Here is a 14,686-nt window from a genome sequence, read left to right as displayed (position 1 = left end):
CCACTCTTCAGTGCCGGTCTTAAAGGCACAGAACAGATGAATGGGGATATACAAGCATCATAACGTCACCCCAGGACAAGGCTCTTCTCCAGTAATAGGGAAAAAATTAGATTTGTCTGTATAGATAAGCATTACTGGCAGAAGAAAAGAGGGGAGCTAACAGTGTAGAGAATTTAAGATCTATAGTGATAGCTACTTATCAAGCAAAACCTGCAAACTTCTTGCTGTTTCTGGACATGGTGGCTAAAAAACCTAAAAGAATATTCAGCTGGCATTGTTAGACATGTATTTTGGAGAGATACTGTGTGGTAGTCAGTCTGGAAGCTGCACTATATTTTTTTCTAAATACTATAGGTCATGAAGGCACTTTATTTTACTGTTTCTTCATCTCCATTCTATTCATATTTCTTATTAATGGATTGAATGTGAAGCATGACATCCTGTGAGTGAAGCTCTGTCTGACTTCACTGTATAGCTTTTAGAAAATATACAGATGATGTATGGGCAGTATTCTTGTAGGGTACTGTGCCAAAGTACTGGTTTAAAGATGCAGTAATTTTTTTCCCTAGAAAATAGTCAGTGGTAACAGTTCAGCAAACTAGGGAAATTATTAATTGCAGACTATATTTATTCTTCTGAGACATATGAGAAACCTATATTTTCTACTCTTTTTAATTAGAATTGAAGAATTTTTTTCAGAATGGAGGTTAGGCAACTACCAAAGTGGCTAAAGTTGGTGCTACATGCTATTTAGGGTTTCAGGGCAGAACCCTGCCCTGGCCACTCAGTACTCTGAGTATCCTCTCTCCTCTGTTATTGCTTCCTTCAACCATGACACATCCTAAAACAGCTGCTCAAGAGAAAATTATTTTCAGAAAAAAGGTCTAAATTCCACAATTCTGGCATATTTCCTCAGTTCTGCTCTCGGGTCACACACACTGTGCCGCACATAAGGAAGTAGAGGCATGGCATTATTCCAGGCACTTTCCTGGGAGATCCTGCCCACAGCAAACAAGGTGTAACGAGTACTGAAAGGTGCTTGGAAGCTGTAAAGCTGCACTGAAAGTTTACCACAGTTGGTAGCTGCGGTATAAAACCACCTAAAACACGAGTATTTTTGTACTCTGGTTCACATGACAGGTCAGTCATGCAGCCTTCACACAATGCGGGTCATGTTGCTCTCAGAAATGTATTCGTGCTCTCGTGATTATCGACAGTTCGATGTGAAAATTACCGAAAATTCTGCTGCGAACGTGGTTTCGGAAAGAAGTCCTCAGAAGGGCAGGGCGGGCAGCAGTTCCTGCGAGCCCGGCGCACCCGTGGCCGGCGGCTCCCGCGGATGCAGGCTGCCACCGTGCGACCGACGCTCCAACACAAACCCAGAACGGCTGCCGCTGGAGACAAACACACGAAAGCTAAGACTCTAAACAAATTGTTTGCGGTATGCAGCGTAACTATGCGCTCTGCTTTCCTTCTTGGTTTTTATTCTGTGGGAGGGTGGATGATGTTTCTGACTAGGTAAAGACTCAGAATCAATCTGGTGGGGAAGCACAAGTATTATTTACTGCATATCACTGAAACGCTGCACTAAACAGGACTCATTTGCTTAAGGGCTTTTCTGTTGGGGCTTTTATCACTATGTCTGCCAGCTTTGTGAAGAGTACTAAGTATTTTTTGCAGTTTGTCTGGAATCTGATATAGTGTTACTCACTCTGTACAGAAGGGGGAAGTGAGGCATAAGGAAATTAAAGGCATCAATTGCCAAGAATAATCAACTAATTTTAGGTACTGAATTCATGAAATCTGATTGATTCCCTTTTTACCCCCTTACTTAGATATCACTTTACATATTCAAGGCACCAATTCTTGGCACCAGCTGCATCCCTGAATGTTCCAGTTCTGTGGATGAGTTTTGAAATGCTTCTCAAGCATCCAAAAAAGGGCTCACCTATGTGAGTAATGAGTACTACGTGGCAATACAGAATTATAGAAACTTGTATCCAAGTGATCTGCTCATTACAGCACTAGTAATCTGTAACAGGGCAGCACTGCCTGGCAGTGGGGACATGCTGTATTTCCTACAACAGTTATTGTTCACTGGCATACCTGCTTCTTCTACCAGTGCAGCAAGTTTGCTGCAGATCCCTTCATCTATACACAAGCTGCAAGAACTGACCAGGGAATGCATCTCTCAGGATTAACTGCTCCAGAATCAAATGCTTTAGGATTCAGTTTACTGTCTGGTTTCTTCTACCTGGAAGAGACTTCTTCAAACTAAAGCTTTTGGTGTGCTGCTTTTCATTCAAAATTTCTACAAAGTTTTGTTACCAAGATATAGACAGCAAGCCAGCAGGTCTTCTAATAGGTGCAGATGAGTATAGTACCCATTTTTTGAAGACACTGCTAAATCTTGCTTCCTTGTGTCAGTTTTGGCCAAACTGGTTTTTTTTTCCATTTTCCAGTGATGTTTGTCATGTCAGTAGTTTGAAAACCCTGTATTTTATTTCAATTAACCTCCCCCATCCACAGGAGGCCACATTTCAGTGCACTGCTAAGTCACTAGTACCTTCGTGTTAATACAGTAGATGAAAATTACCAGGAAGGGTGAGCAATCAGCAATATGTTAAATATACACAGTATGTTAATTGTTTCTGTGTTTTGCCCATTACTCTCTCACTGCAGCATTTTCTTTCTTTTCAGTGTCGCTCTAACAACTCTATAGCACTTGGGTTAGCCCAGGGCTACTGCAGAAAACAGCTCTGCTGTACTATGCAAAATTCAGGAACTGATCACTTGGAGTAAGAAAAAAAAAAGTGAGGTTGGTTCTCTTTTGCAGCTACTAAAGCAGAAATGAATCTTACAAACAATGCCTTACTCTCCAGTTTTATCCCTGACAGTAATATTTTCTTCAAAAGGATGATATATAAAAATAAATATTTATTCCATGTGTGCATACACACAATGTACTCAAAAAGACTCTTTCTGAAGTCTTGGTGGAGAAAAACTGTATCTGTAGGACTGCATTTTCAGAAGACACAAAATAGTTAGAATATTAATTATTTTTCATTTGAAGTTTAAGATAGGATTCTGGCATGGTGCTGACCTCTTTTCTCACATAGATACTGCCCATATTAAAGACATACCGTAGTGTACATTTAATTTCTGTAGGAGGTAGGTACCTAATCAGCCTTGATGACCACATCGAATTGCCTAAAATTAACTGAAAACTCCTAATAAATAGTACTTTCCTCCACTTGTGTTAAGTCACATGACATTCAGCAGAAATGACAGGGATCATAAAAATTCAGAGAGCAAGATAAGCAAATCTTCCACAGCATCATCCATAAGTTGCTGAATTTCTCATTCAGTTTTATGCTAGTTTTCCTCATGTCAATTCCCTACCAAAAAAAACCAAACCAAAACCAACAACCCCCCCCAAAACAACAAAACCAAAACAACAACAAAAATTGACTTCCACTCATCAGTTTTCCATGTGAAAAAATTCCTGTGCTGCTGATTTTGAGAAACAGTCTTCTTGGCAGGAAGTCCAGACTAGAGACAACTTACTCAAGGAAATCAGAGAATAAGTTAATACCACTGCTTCATGTGTCATAGCCCACTGTCCATGGAAAACCTCCCAACGTGCACAGGCTAAGTGAAGAGGTAACTGTAATGGAGAAATCAAATGTTTGTGGAAAAACCACATATTAATATTAAATGCTCTTAAGGGTTTATCACATGCCTCAAATATTAAAACTGCCTACACTAGTAGACTTTTGATGAGCAGGGAACAGCTGAAGCCCTCATTGTTTCATGCATAGAACACTATATGCATTTGATTTTGGCAGTTTTATTGTTTTGGGAGATCTTAAATTGATTAGGGTTAAAAGTTATACAAGTCAGATGCTGCAGCTTCTCAAAATGAATAGAAAACTGTTATATAACAGGAAAAGGAACACATGAGCTTCACTGTAGTGGAGGAAAAATTTACACCAACTTGCTTAGGTTTTAATTCATCTGACAGTGCACATTAGGAATAAGTCATCCAAGGATTAAATGGAAAAGGTCGTTACAGTGAAATGATGCATTGTGTCCTGAGAGGATAACAGTAAGGCATGGCCACATTGCCATTCTACCAACAAAATCTGGAACTGAAATGAATGATCAGAATATGTGCTTTTACTAGCGCCTTTTCTTAACACCCAGACAAATTAGATACCTAAAGCACTCTTAGATTCATAAAGGAGTAAAGTGGATTGGGCTAAGGAGGTTGGAGCTATTAATTTTTTTTTTCAGTTTGCCACAGTAGTTCCAAACTGCTTGGCAATGAAATGTGATAAAGACTATGCTTAAGTATCCTCTGTCTTTGTCTGAAGTGTCCAACAAGGTGATGGCCATTGCTCTGGCTTTGTAATGTTTGGTTCAATGCAATGATCTTCTCTCAGCTCAGACTCAAGTTTACCATCTGCTGATTCTTGGTCTTTGCAGGCTGCAGGTGGAATCTGTACAGCAGACACGATATCTCTTTTGTAGGCATTTATTTCTTTTTCAGCAAAAGAGTCTGCTTGGCTTGAATTATTAGATCTTTCAGATAAGCCAATATAGTCATGGTCAAAAACTACTGCACCTTGTAGAATGTAATGGTTGCCTGTAAAAGGAAAGTAGCCATTAGTTCAGATCTCTGAAGCCATACCTGAAATGTTAGTGAGGTGCTAACTTACTTTTCAAAATAATTTCCAAAAGAGGACATGAGTGTTTGAGTGACAGTATACTGATTATGTGAATTTCCCAATTTCACTGAGGATCAAATGTTTGGCATCTCGTTACATCCACAAAATAATCCCTGGGATGATCCACATTTACAGCTGTTCTTAGCTAAGTCAATGATTAGCTTGATGTTTATCTTAGTCACCTACTGAACTAATGCTTTAATACAACTACTAACTTGAATAAATGGACATGTAGATTCTTTCATTTTTGTGCATGCAAATGTGGTTTCTTCATGCTCTCGCTGGAAAATCTTAGTTCAACATGTAACAGGCTTCCTTAAACCATAAAAAGTTTAAAAAGTAAATAAAGTAGGTAAGTAAAAAAAAAAATGAAGCAAAAACCCCCAAAATCTATCCCAGCCAAGACCAAGACAGTCACTTCCTGAAAAAAGGAATTCTATATTTACACACTGCTTCTGCAGTACTCAGGAGTAAACATATTAGGCTCTAATACTACAAAGACCACTACTTTCAGCTCTTTATACAGTGACATAATTTACCAAAAGTTATTGTAACAGCCGTTCATTACCTATATGGTTGATATGCATGCGACTTCCTCCTCATGCATCAGCAATTTAATGAGGAACCAGAAGGCACAAAGTGATCATCCAAAAAAAGTAGAGGCCTCGTGACATGAGATGAAATCTGTATCTTAGTTACAAAATCTATAACTGATGACTGACAAAAATATTTCAGCTTGTTACATGAAATTCCAGAATTAGTTTCAGCATTGTGAATCTCTCAGCTTTAAGCAGAGATGGAAGAAATTACCATCTCAATGTAGTTTATCTATTTACAAGAACCAAAGTTTGACCACATGTGCCAAAACTGTGGGAATTATTTTGCTCTTCAAGAACCCAGAAGTAAAAAGCAGCTTGTTCTGCGACAGAAGTCTGTGACAATTAAAAGTATTTAATTTTTTTGAAAATGCCTCAGGTGACTCAAAGACAGCAAGAGCAGAAAAGAAACACCTGCCACTGTTTGATTTGCAAAGCAGCAGGCTGAAAATTTAAGACCAAGAGCAGAAGTTGACTATCCAAATCTTTGGAAATTTCTAGCCATCCTACCACAGAGCATGACAATACTATTTACTCTTGTAAGAGAAATGCTGACTACTTTAATAGGACAATTTAAAATAAACTATTTCAAAATCAGTTCCCTGATGTAGTCTTTCTATTTTACGGCTTTAGAAGACACTCCAATGTTGTTAAAATAAAAAGGCTCCATTGCATAAGCAAAATTAATGTGACTCCTGCCTACACCAAACAGACTAAGAAAATGCTCCTTGAATACAGGTCAGCCTGCTTATACTTCTAGCATATTCTTATACTTTTGTCAGCCAGCACAAATAGATCCAATCCAATGATTAGAAGCAACTTTAATAGAGGCTATTTTTAAAAAGAGTTTGAACATTATTCATGAGCTCTGTTCTGTGCTCTGCATAGTTTGACATGACACACACTCACTAGCTTACTTAGCTATTACACCACTGTGTGTGCTAATATAACTCTCACTGGTTACTAAATGATACTTTTTCATTCTAATAACCTAACACCACAAGAGAGAAGTTTAAAAAACCAAAACAAAAAACTCAACTCTTTTTACATATATAAAAACACAAACTTAAAAACTATTATATACACCTTTTTCACCGGACCCTCTTACATATGGCTTGAGGTGAGACATCTTGATGGGTCTTTTCAGCCTGGATCCTGTAGAATCTCTTAATATTGCACAGCCATTTTCTGTGATGTAATCTATGATACAAGGACCAATCCATTCCGACTGGAAACGACCATCTTTCCACCAGTTTTTTCTTTGCCTGAGGACTTCATGACCAACTTTAAGTTGAAGAGTATTTAATTGTTTTGACTTCCTTTTGACTGTGATTTTGGTTCTGATTTTTGGTTCATCTGGAGTTTTTTTATCTGCCTACAGAAAGATAAATGTGAGTTACTTTTTTTTTTCAAAAGTAATCATGCAATTTTGTAGCATTGGTTAACAGCGCTTAAGCATGACATTGAGTGGTGTTAGATGTGTGTAGTTTGTAATTATGTGGGACTGACAAGTGATGAAGAAATCACTTTTATCTTCATAAATCACTACTCTACAGGCAATAGTTTTCTACTTCTCTATTCCACCCTCCAAGTCAGACATAGTAAACTTCTGACAATTGGTCTCTTTTAAGGTTACTCCCTCCAAATACATACCTGTTACACCGAAATTAAGGGATCACAGGGGAAGGAAAACAAACTAAAAACCACCATTCAACCCCCCACATTATTTTAAAAGGTTAATTATACTTTATAGCTCAGAACTTTTCATCTTTATCTTCAATCTTCTTACTAGTAAAATTCAAATATATAAAATTTACCTGGCAATCTGAGGTTTTGTCTTCTTCCAGTGCTTGACTGAATTTTTTAGTTGCTTCAAATATTTTGGCAAAACTACTATATTCTCCTTCCACACACATATTCATGGGCTCAACAACACGTGGATTACGGTTGAACATTTGGAAATATGGAGTGTTTTGATCTGGCTCCTATTTATACGGGGACCAAAAGCAAGGAAATTTAGCATACAGCTTTGCCGACATTTTGGAGGACTTCAGTCAAAAGAAGAAGAATGTTCACATACCAAATTTGTCAAATTGAAAGCATAGGCTATAGCAGATAAATGTTCATCCCAATCATTTGGATGGTCTATGCAATACTTGTTAAGGAAAGTTTTGATTGTTTTTGAAATTTTTTCATTTACATCATGTGTCGTCTGAGGATAAGACAATACAATTTGCTTCATTCCAAACAGTGCAAACAGTTCTTCATTTATCTTCAAAATAAGAAGAACACAATTAGTGAACATTTCTCCTGTTTTGTATCCCATTTCAGTAAAAAAACCCTCAGATTTCCACCTCTTTGGTTGATATGATGGTGACTGGGAAAAATCTTGCATACCTATTGGCACAGAACACACCAGGACTGTGAATGAGAGCTAAAGCACTAAGTAGGGCTTAGGAGCCAGTGATTGATGGTTCCTAACCACATTTTTGCCATTTAATTTGATCTGTCATTACCTCCATGTCACAATCTGATGACTTCAACTCTTAGAGGAACAAAGTGTGGTAAATCCTTCATAATCACTATAAGCCAACTTCAAAAATACCTTTAGCTATTGCTATCCTGGGCAAAATGGATGAAAGACATACATCAGAACGCAAATTTGTGTACAAAAAGTGTACAAATTTATGCCAATTCAAGTAAGTGACAAAACCTGCAGTATGACTGCCAGGAGATAATTTTACTGTGGTCTTTTTACAAAGAATAAAGTCCTAGGAAACACTGCATAGCATTACAATTGCAAATAATTGGTTTGACATTTTTTATATTGTGCAGACATCTTTACTTTTTCAATTAAAGAAAAAAAATACTAAAGTCTTTCTGAAAAAAAATTTAAAATTCAAATCTAATACAAGGGAAAATGTATTTTTCTTGAGGGGAAAAAAACATCAACAAAAAACCGATTAACCAGCCATGTAAATAATTACCTGATAAACAAGCTCCTTCCCCTGATCAATAGGCATCTTTTGAGGTGGCCCATATAAGAAAAACACATTTATGATTGCCTTAGCAATTTCAGCTGCCGAAGTGTCATGCAGTGGTAAGATAACAGTCCATCTTGTAAACAAATCTGTCATAATTATGATGTATTTGTGACTTCTGTTGGTAACATTGAAAGGTCCTATTAGTTCTATAGTGACTGCTGTCCATGGATCCTCTGCTTTGATAGGGTGTATTTTGGGTACTCTGGTGGCTATGCTCTTTGCCACCTGGCAATGCTGGCAAGCATGCACCTAGAGAAGACATCAGGAAGGTGTTATCAAATGAAAAGTGATGGTGAGGTGATGACAACCATCAGATTCACAGATCTCCACTACATCTCTGTAAATCAGGTCAGACTAGGCAATGCAAAACAAATTTATCACTATTCTTTTTTTGCCCTTAAATTTTTCAGAAACAGCAAAAAAACCAAAATAAAACCAAACAATACTGAAGTCCAGGAATGGGACATGTAAAAGAACTCATAGCTGAATTCTCTCCATTATGAAAGCACTGTGCTCTTTCAAGTTCACACTACAAATTTTAAAATCCATTACTATCTGTAAATAATAAAGGAAGTAGGAAGCAACTGGGAGTGAAAGGAAGTCCCAATCATTCCCCTTTTGGCTCATCTATGTATGCTGTGACTGAAAAACACTGGAAGTATACATTATCTCCCATGCACAACAACTTAATCTATGGGATAGAGAACCTTCGTCTAATCTAAATTGAAAGGAGAGACTCATTTTAATGTCATGTAACAGTTACACATGAACTCAAAGTATTCACATGGTGCAGCAAGGCGATAGCAACAGTAATTTGGCCTTAAACTATTTACATAGTTTCCTGAACAGTCAAATTGTGCTAGGGGTTGCTGCGCCTGTATCTTCGGGTGGAGGAGAAAAAACTTTCCCAAGCTTTGATGTGTTTAACTATTTCCTGCACACAACTTATTGTAAAGCAGAGACACCATTTTCATATTCTTATCTGCTAGCAGCTACTCTGGTCACACATCCTTGTGATGGCCCATTGCATCCTAACAAAAATACGTGAGAGTCCTTCCACAAGAAATCTCTCTCAGGGACTAGATGTGCCCTGCTTACCAAAAGAGATTATGGCCCCCCACCACACCATAGTGGTGCACAAGCCAGTAGTATAGGAATAAAAAGTAGTAAAAGAACAAAAAGAAACACCATGCATTGCCAAGATGACCAGCTGCAGTGTGATTGCAAGCTTACATTTCCATCTAGTGAAACAGGCTGGGCACTTGCTGTACCAAAGTTCATAGGATTACCAAACATTTGTAACAGACTACATAAAGTATCCTGTAGCTATGAAGCCATACCCACTGCTTGACATCATTTGTTACAGAGGTCCAGTAGTAATTAGACTCCACTAAAGTCAGTGTTCTTGATATACCGTGATGAGTTCCAGCAGCACTTTTGTGGCATTTCTCAAGGACTTTTTTCTTCTCTTCATCTGAAACAATTACCAGGCGCATTTGTTTTCTGTCTTTTCCAACATAGAACAACTTGTTTTCTGAAAGAAGTACCAGCAAATTATAAGCAAGTGCTTAGTCTTCTGATTGGTTTACTAAACTAGTGAGCATGACTCAGAATAGAATTTATTACAATAAGTTCACTTTTGTAAACATAGCTTTTTGTTTATAAACATTTCAATTATGTCCTCCAAAGAGCCATTAGTTCAGCCATGTTTATTATCTGGACACAAGGAGTTACAAGTGCAAGTCAGAATGCAAACAGCATTCCCACACGAAATCTGACTGAAACACAAACTAACACTGGGGCTGGAAAGGGGAGGTAGGAGTGTTGAAACTGTTGTTTGTGAAGCTGTTGAGTGCCTGCCAGCAGCCTGACATCGATAGTCAAAGATTTAACTCCTCCCTGCCTTCTCTCTACACAACACTGGCAGTTTTGATGGGATTGAGACAGTAGAGCAGACTACAATGGCTCATAGAGGCTCATATATATCCCAAGGCTGAAATAAAGTTGGGAAGGGCCTGCAGGCTCTCAGGTGACTGATGGCAAAATTGTCCTTGTACTTCTGCCAGTCATCCCCCACAATGGATGTCTCTAGCTGCAGATCTATTTCCTCTTCTGTAATCCTTTCAATTATGGGTTGCAGTGAATACATATTTCTACAGTATAAAAAAGATAAAAAATGAGGTTTGGTTTTTATATAGATAAATAAATCTATCCTGGAATGGACTAAAGCAGATTGAGCTTCCATTTCTACAAACATCCTGTTATATATTAACCAGGGATTTGCAGAGCATTTGTCTCATAAAGAATGCTTATTAAAATCACAGAATGCTGCAAAGCAAGATCCCACATTTTTTTTTAATATTAGGAAATCTTCACCTTAATGTCTATTTTTAGCATAATTTGAGAGAAAAGTTTTACCGTTGAAAACAAATTTTTTGGCAGCTCTCCTGATTCCACTTCTTTCACTTGATAATGTTGTGGGATGATATTCCCCTGTTCGCTTGTAGTATGCAATCTGCTTCAAGTGAAGCCCACCACTTTTTCCACTACGAACCATTGCCAATCTGAACAAAATGGACAGAATTTATTAGATAAATTGTCAGAGAAAGACATTGTCAAGCTTTTACTTACTTCTTTGTAGCTCAGAGCTACATATCCTGGTTATGTAGCCTCTAAGAAGAGATTACACCATCCACTATACACATCCACTGTCAACTTTAGCAACAAAGAGCACTGCTTGAAACACTAATTTTGTTCTAAGCAGAGCTGATTTTGTCAAACTATATTTTAAAATTTCCACACAACGGAGGCTTCTACTACATTCATTGGTCAGGCAAAGGAAATGGTATCAGAGAGAAAGAAACTGTTCTTCTCATTCTTGGATACCTCTCAAATTCAGTTGTGCTTGCGATAGTCCAAAGATTCATCGTAGCTGAGAAAAATGTACATAGGCAAATAGGAAAAAACCAACTTCCCAGAGAGAAATGAATGGAAATTTATTTTTTTACTAATTAATCAGACAATTAGATTTTGAAATTCCAAACCAGACTCTGCCTGTGAGGTAACAATTTGTTCCTTGACACAAGCCAACTTCCCTGATAACATTAATAAGCAATCATGTCATTAGCAAGATGGGCCACTGATACAGAACCTGTTTGGGTTTAGCAAGAATAGCATCAAAATAATTATGTAATAATGAAAATTGAAATATTCACAGATAGGATAATTGATGCAGCCTCTACATCATTTGTGGTTTGCTTTTTTCCCCAAATCTTTTCCAGCAGCATAGACAAGGCAGTAGTTTAATCCTGCTTTCATCAATGTCTGCAGAAGCAGGACCAAGCTTGGGGTCAGCCATGTCATAATTTCATAGTGAATACTGGTTATCCACAGCATTAAGTAAATTTATTTCTTATCCTGCCACTGTTTCAATGCCAGACTGTGACATTATGTAGTCTGCTAAAAAGAGTAATTAGTTTGTCTGCCATATGTGATAAGTGGCTTATAATTATGGGAAAGTGACAATATCCAGTCACTCTGGAATGAACATCATTTCATTATGTGGTGATGCTATTTGAAAATAAAACGTGCAGGACAAGATGTCCATTTTTCAATTTATAGATTCTGACCTACCTTTACTATGCCGGTGGTGGTAAGGAGGTAAAGACCTCTTAAGAGTGATTATGCCTTTCATTTCATCCTTTCCTCCCAGAAAATAGAATGCAATATGTCATTTTTGAAACCTGCACCCTGAGCTAAGCACTGCTGCTAGCAATGGCTAACGCGTGACAGGAACTTCCCATTCAAAATGTGACAAGGCTTTTGCCTCACTGAATACTTCATTTTATACAAGCAGGAGTTGGTTTATCAAAACAAGCCAAGTCTCCTGTCATACAGCATTAGTGCTCTGAAGTAAAATTTTCATACCTGACAGAACTAACACAGATGTACTTCCCAACACCACGATCTCACCTGTGAAAAAAGACAGTGTTTCAGAACAGGGAAGGAGAGGAGCCAGAACACAGGACTGTTCCAACACTGCAGTTTCCTGTAAATTTGTATCTGACAACACATGCTAAACCAACCCACCAAACCGGTAAACTGGATAACTAACAGCAGAAAAGGAGGTGAGGCTGCCATGAAGTAAATTCATGTTTCTGTTGTTTAAAAGAAGTCAATTAACTAGTATTTCTGACAGTAAAAGAACATTGGTGAAGGGCAATTAAAATATCCTATCCACCAGGGGCACACATTCAAGTTTTACTCAGGGGCTTCCTTAAGGCCAGTCGTGCACTTACGTACCCTGAAGTCAAAACTAGCCCAGTATGACCTGTTACTCAACCACAGGGATGATGGATTATATGGCTTGACACAGACTTTCACACCTGGGAAGAAAAGATCTTACAGCACAATCTTTATTTTTCCAGTACTATTGAAACTTGCCTGAAGTAGCGAATATTCTCCATGGATCCCAAAATTGACCATTTTAATAAAATGAAGTTGCACTGGAACAATATATTTCTAACCAGGACCACAGCATACACTTCTGCTAAGCAGACATGCTATCCACATTTCTGCAATGGCAGTTTCTCTTATAAGCATTTTGAAGAGCTTAGGTAAGCCAATGAAAGAAGAATGCGCCTCTTTCATTGGCTTAACCTAATGTAGCACCCACATACATTAATTTAGTAGGATCCTGATCCAGCAAACTGTTAAGCACTTAAGTCTGCTGGACTGCGGCCTAATATAAGCTTGCTTCCTGAATATTTAATTTCTTATGCCCCTACTAATCTTTTCTCCCACTACCTAATTTATTTTGTTTGGCCTATTCCCCAAAAATGCCAAATAAAACAGCCCTGAAAAGAACAATTTATAAAATCTTCTGGTTTTCTTATAATTAATTAATTTCATATAATTAATATGCTATATCTCAATACTCATAATGCATCTGGTAGCCTAAAAATCAAAGACATAAAATCAGCTACCCATTTTTTAGTACCTTATAAGTTCCAAAAGTGTGCTCTAGAAAGCATTTTAGCAAAGAGAATGAAAATTCCCCATAACTAGTGGTCTTTTAGCTTTAGCAGCTTAGCCAAAATAGTCACACCTGCTAAAACTAAGCTATTTCATCCTTTAATGCCCATTTTCTCCTACAGACAAACGCAATCCTAACTGTAAAACTATTCTTGCAGATTTTGACCAATTCCCCTACTTCTGACTGCTGTTCTTATAAGAAGCAGGAATTGCCTGTGGAGCACTGAATCATGGTCACAGAATGGTTTGGGATGGACTTTAAAGAACATCAACTTCCAAACTGCTGCCGGGTTCAGGGACACCTTACACTAGATGAGATCCCTCAGAGCCCCAAACCCACTTGGGTTCAAACGCTTCCAGGAATGGGACAGGCACAGCTTTTCTGAGCAACAAGTTCTAGTGCCTCACCATCCTCTCAGTAAAGATTTTTTTCCTAATATCTGCTCTAAACTTGTTCTCTTTCTTTGAATGCATTCCCCCTTGTCGTATCAGTATATGTTCATGTAAGAAGTCCCCCTCCTGTTCCCTTAAAGGCTGTTGCCAGTACACAGCTTCAAAACACCGCTTTTCTAACCCAGGTGCTTCAAAAAATGTGTCAATCAGACTAACAGACTCCCTTACATTCCGCCCTGGTTTTGCAAGGTGCGACAGAGGGCTGGGAAGGGCGCCTATGAGGCTGAGTGGGTAGGCACGCGAAGCCGCGTCTTGCCGCCCGCGGCAGCCTCAGCTGCCATCCAGAATTCCAGAGATTCCCCTCGGGAAGGCGCCTCTGCCTCCCTCCCGCCCACAGCATGCAGCGCGCCCAGCGTGCAGCGCGCCTGCGCAGGGCATGCCGGGAGCTGCGGTCTCGAGCGGTCATCCCCTGGGCCTCGCACCCCGCGCATGCACGAAACGACGCCAACGCGAACTTTTTGCTTCCCGCCACCGCCCCCCGCCGCCCTCTCGGCCCGGCGGGCACACCCGTGAACATCCGCCTTGCCGCGGGCACGCACCTGCTCCGGCAGAGGTACCGGCAAGGCCCGTTGCGGGGGCCACAGTTTCTTGGCCAGACCAACCACAGCCACAGCCCCAGTGGCGCCCCGAGACTTTTGTGGCGCCCCCGGAAGTGGCGGGAGGGAGAGGAGGGGGCGGGGCAGCGGCGGTGCCGCCTCCTGGGGGAACTGCGGGCCCGCTGCAGGCAGGTGAGGTGGCTGTTCCCTTCCTTTCCTGCCTTTCCCGCCTTTCCTTTCTTCCCATTCCTGGCCCGACCGGGACGCAGGTAGGCAGCGCGGGTGGCTGATGC

The 14,686-nt window shown here is 39.4% G+C and overlaps 2 protein-coding genes across 30 annotated transcripts in view; one reads left to right on the top strand and one right to left on the bottom strand.

The window, feature by feature from the left end:
- Positions 1-3,087: 3,087 nt before the first annotated feature.
- Positions 3,088-14,536, bottom strand: GIN1 (gypsy retrotransposon integrase 1). Of its 7 annotated transcripts, none has more exons than XM_026798534.2 (9): positions 14,397-14,536; positions 12,298-12,342; positions 10,789-10,934; positions 9,711-9,844; positions 8,314-8,619; positions 7,407-7,598; positions 7,144-7,311; positions 6,413-6,701; positions 3,093-4,648 (listed from the first exon to the last, which is right to left on the bottom strand). In XM_026798534.2, the coding sequence occupies exons 3-9, from the start codon at positions 10,925-10,927 to the stop codon at positions 4,350-4,352; spliced, it is 1,527 nt and encodes a 508-aa protein (XP_026654335.1). In that variant the 5' UTR covers positions 10,928-10,934; positions 12,298-12,342; positions 14,397-14,536; the 3' UTR covers positions 3,093-4,349. The 7 variants fall into 7 exon arrangements, with proteins under 7 accessions (XP_026654337.1, XP_026654336.1, XP_026654335.1 ...); XM_005496141.4 differs by having other exon boundaries at positions 3,424-4,648; positions 9,711-9,904; XM_014273526.3 differs by having other exon boundaries at positions 4,476-4,648; positions 6,435-6,701; positions 9,711-9,904.
- PPIP5K2 (diphosphoinositol pentakisphosphate kinase 2) overlaps positions 14,270-14,686 on the top strand; it is a 44,653-nt gene continuing 44,236 nt past the window's right edge. For 18 of the 23 annotated variants that reach the window (XR_012578296.1, XR_003382284.2, XM_014273523.3 and 15 more), the window contains exon 1: positions 14,445-14,585. The gene's annotated coding sequence lies outside the window, so the exon portion shown is untranslated. Of the gene's footprint in view, positions 14,411-14,444; positions 14,663-14,686 lie in introns of those variants that run through there. The other 5 variants (XM_014273510.3, XM_026798532.2, XM_026798530.2 and 2 more) reach the window with 4 other exon arrangements.

This window comes from Zonotrichia albicollis, chromosome Z (genome assembly GCF_047830755.1).
Source record: "Zonotrichia albicollis isolate bZonAlb1 chromosome Z, bZonAlb1.hap1, whole genome shotgun sequence".
Classification (NCBI taxonomy): domain Eukaryota; kingdom Metazoa; phylum Chordata; class Aves; order Passeriformes; family Passerellidae; genus Zonotrichia; species Zonotrichia albicollis.
The sequence above is the reverse complement of the archived record's forward strand: the minus strand, read 5'-3'. Positions and strand labels throughout refer to the sequence as shown.

Bases quoted from the DNA above. Each gene is read 5' to 3' on its own strand.
- GIN1 (XM_005496141.4), bottom strand. From the start codon at position 10,927: ATGGTTCGTAGTGGAAAAAGTGGTGGGCTTCACTTGAAGCAGATTGCA. The intron at 9,905-10,788 runs GTAAAACTTTTC...TACTTCTTTCAG, and splicing joins CAAAAAATTTGTTTTCAACG to AAAACAAGTTGTTCTATGTT. The intron at 7,599-8,313 runs GTAATTATTTAC...CTTATTTTGAAG, and splicing joins GGAAGGAGCTTGTTTATCAG to ATAAATGAAGAACTGTTTGC.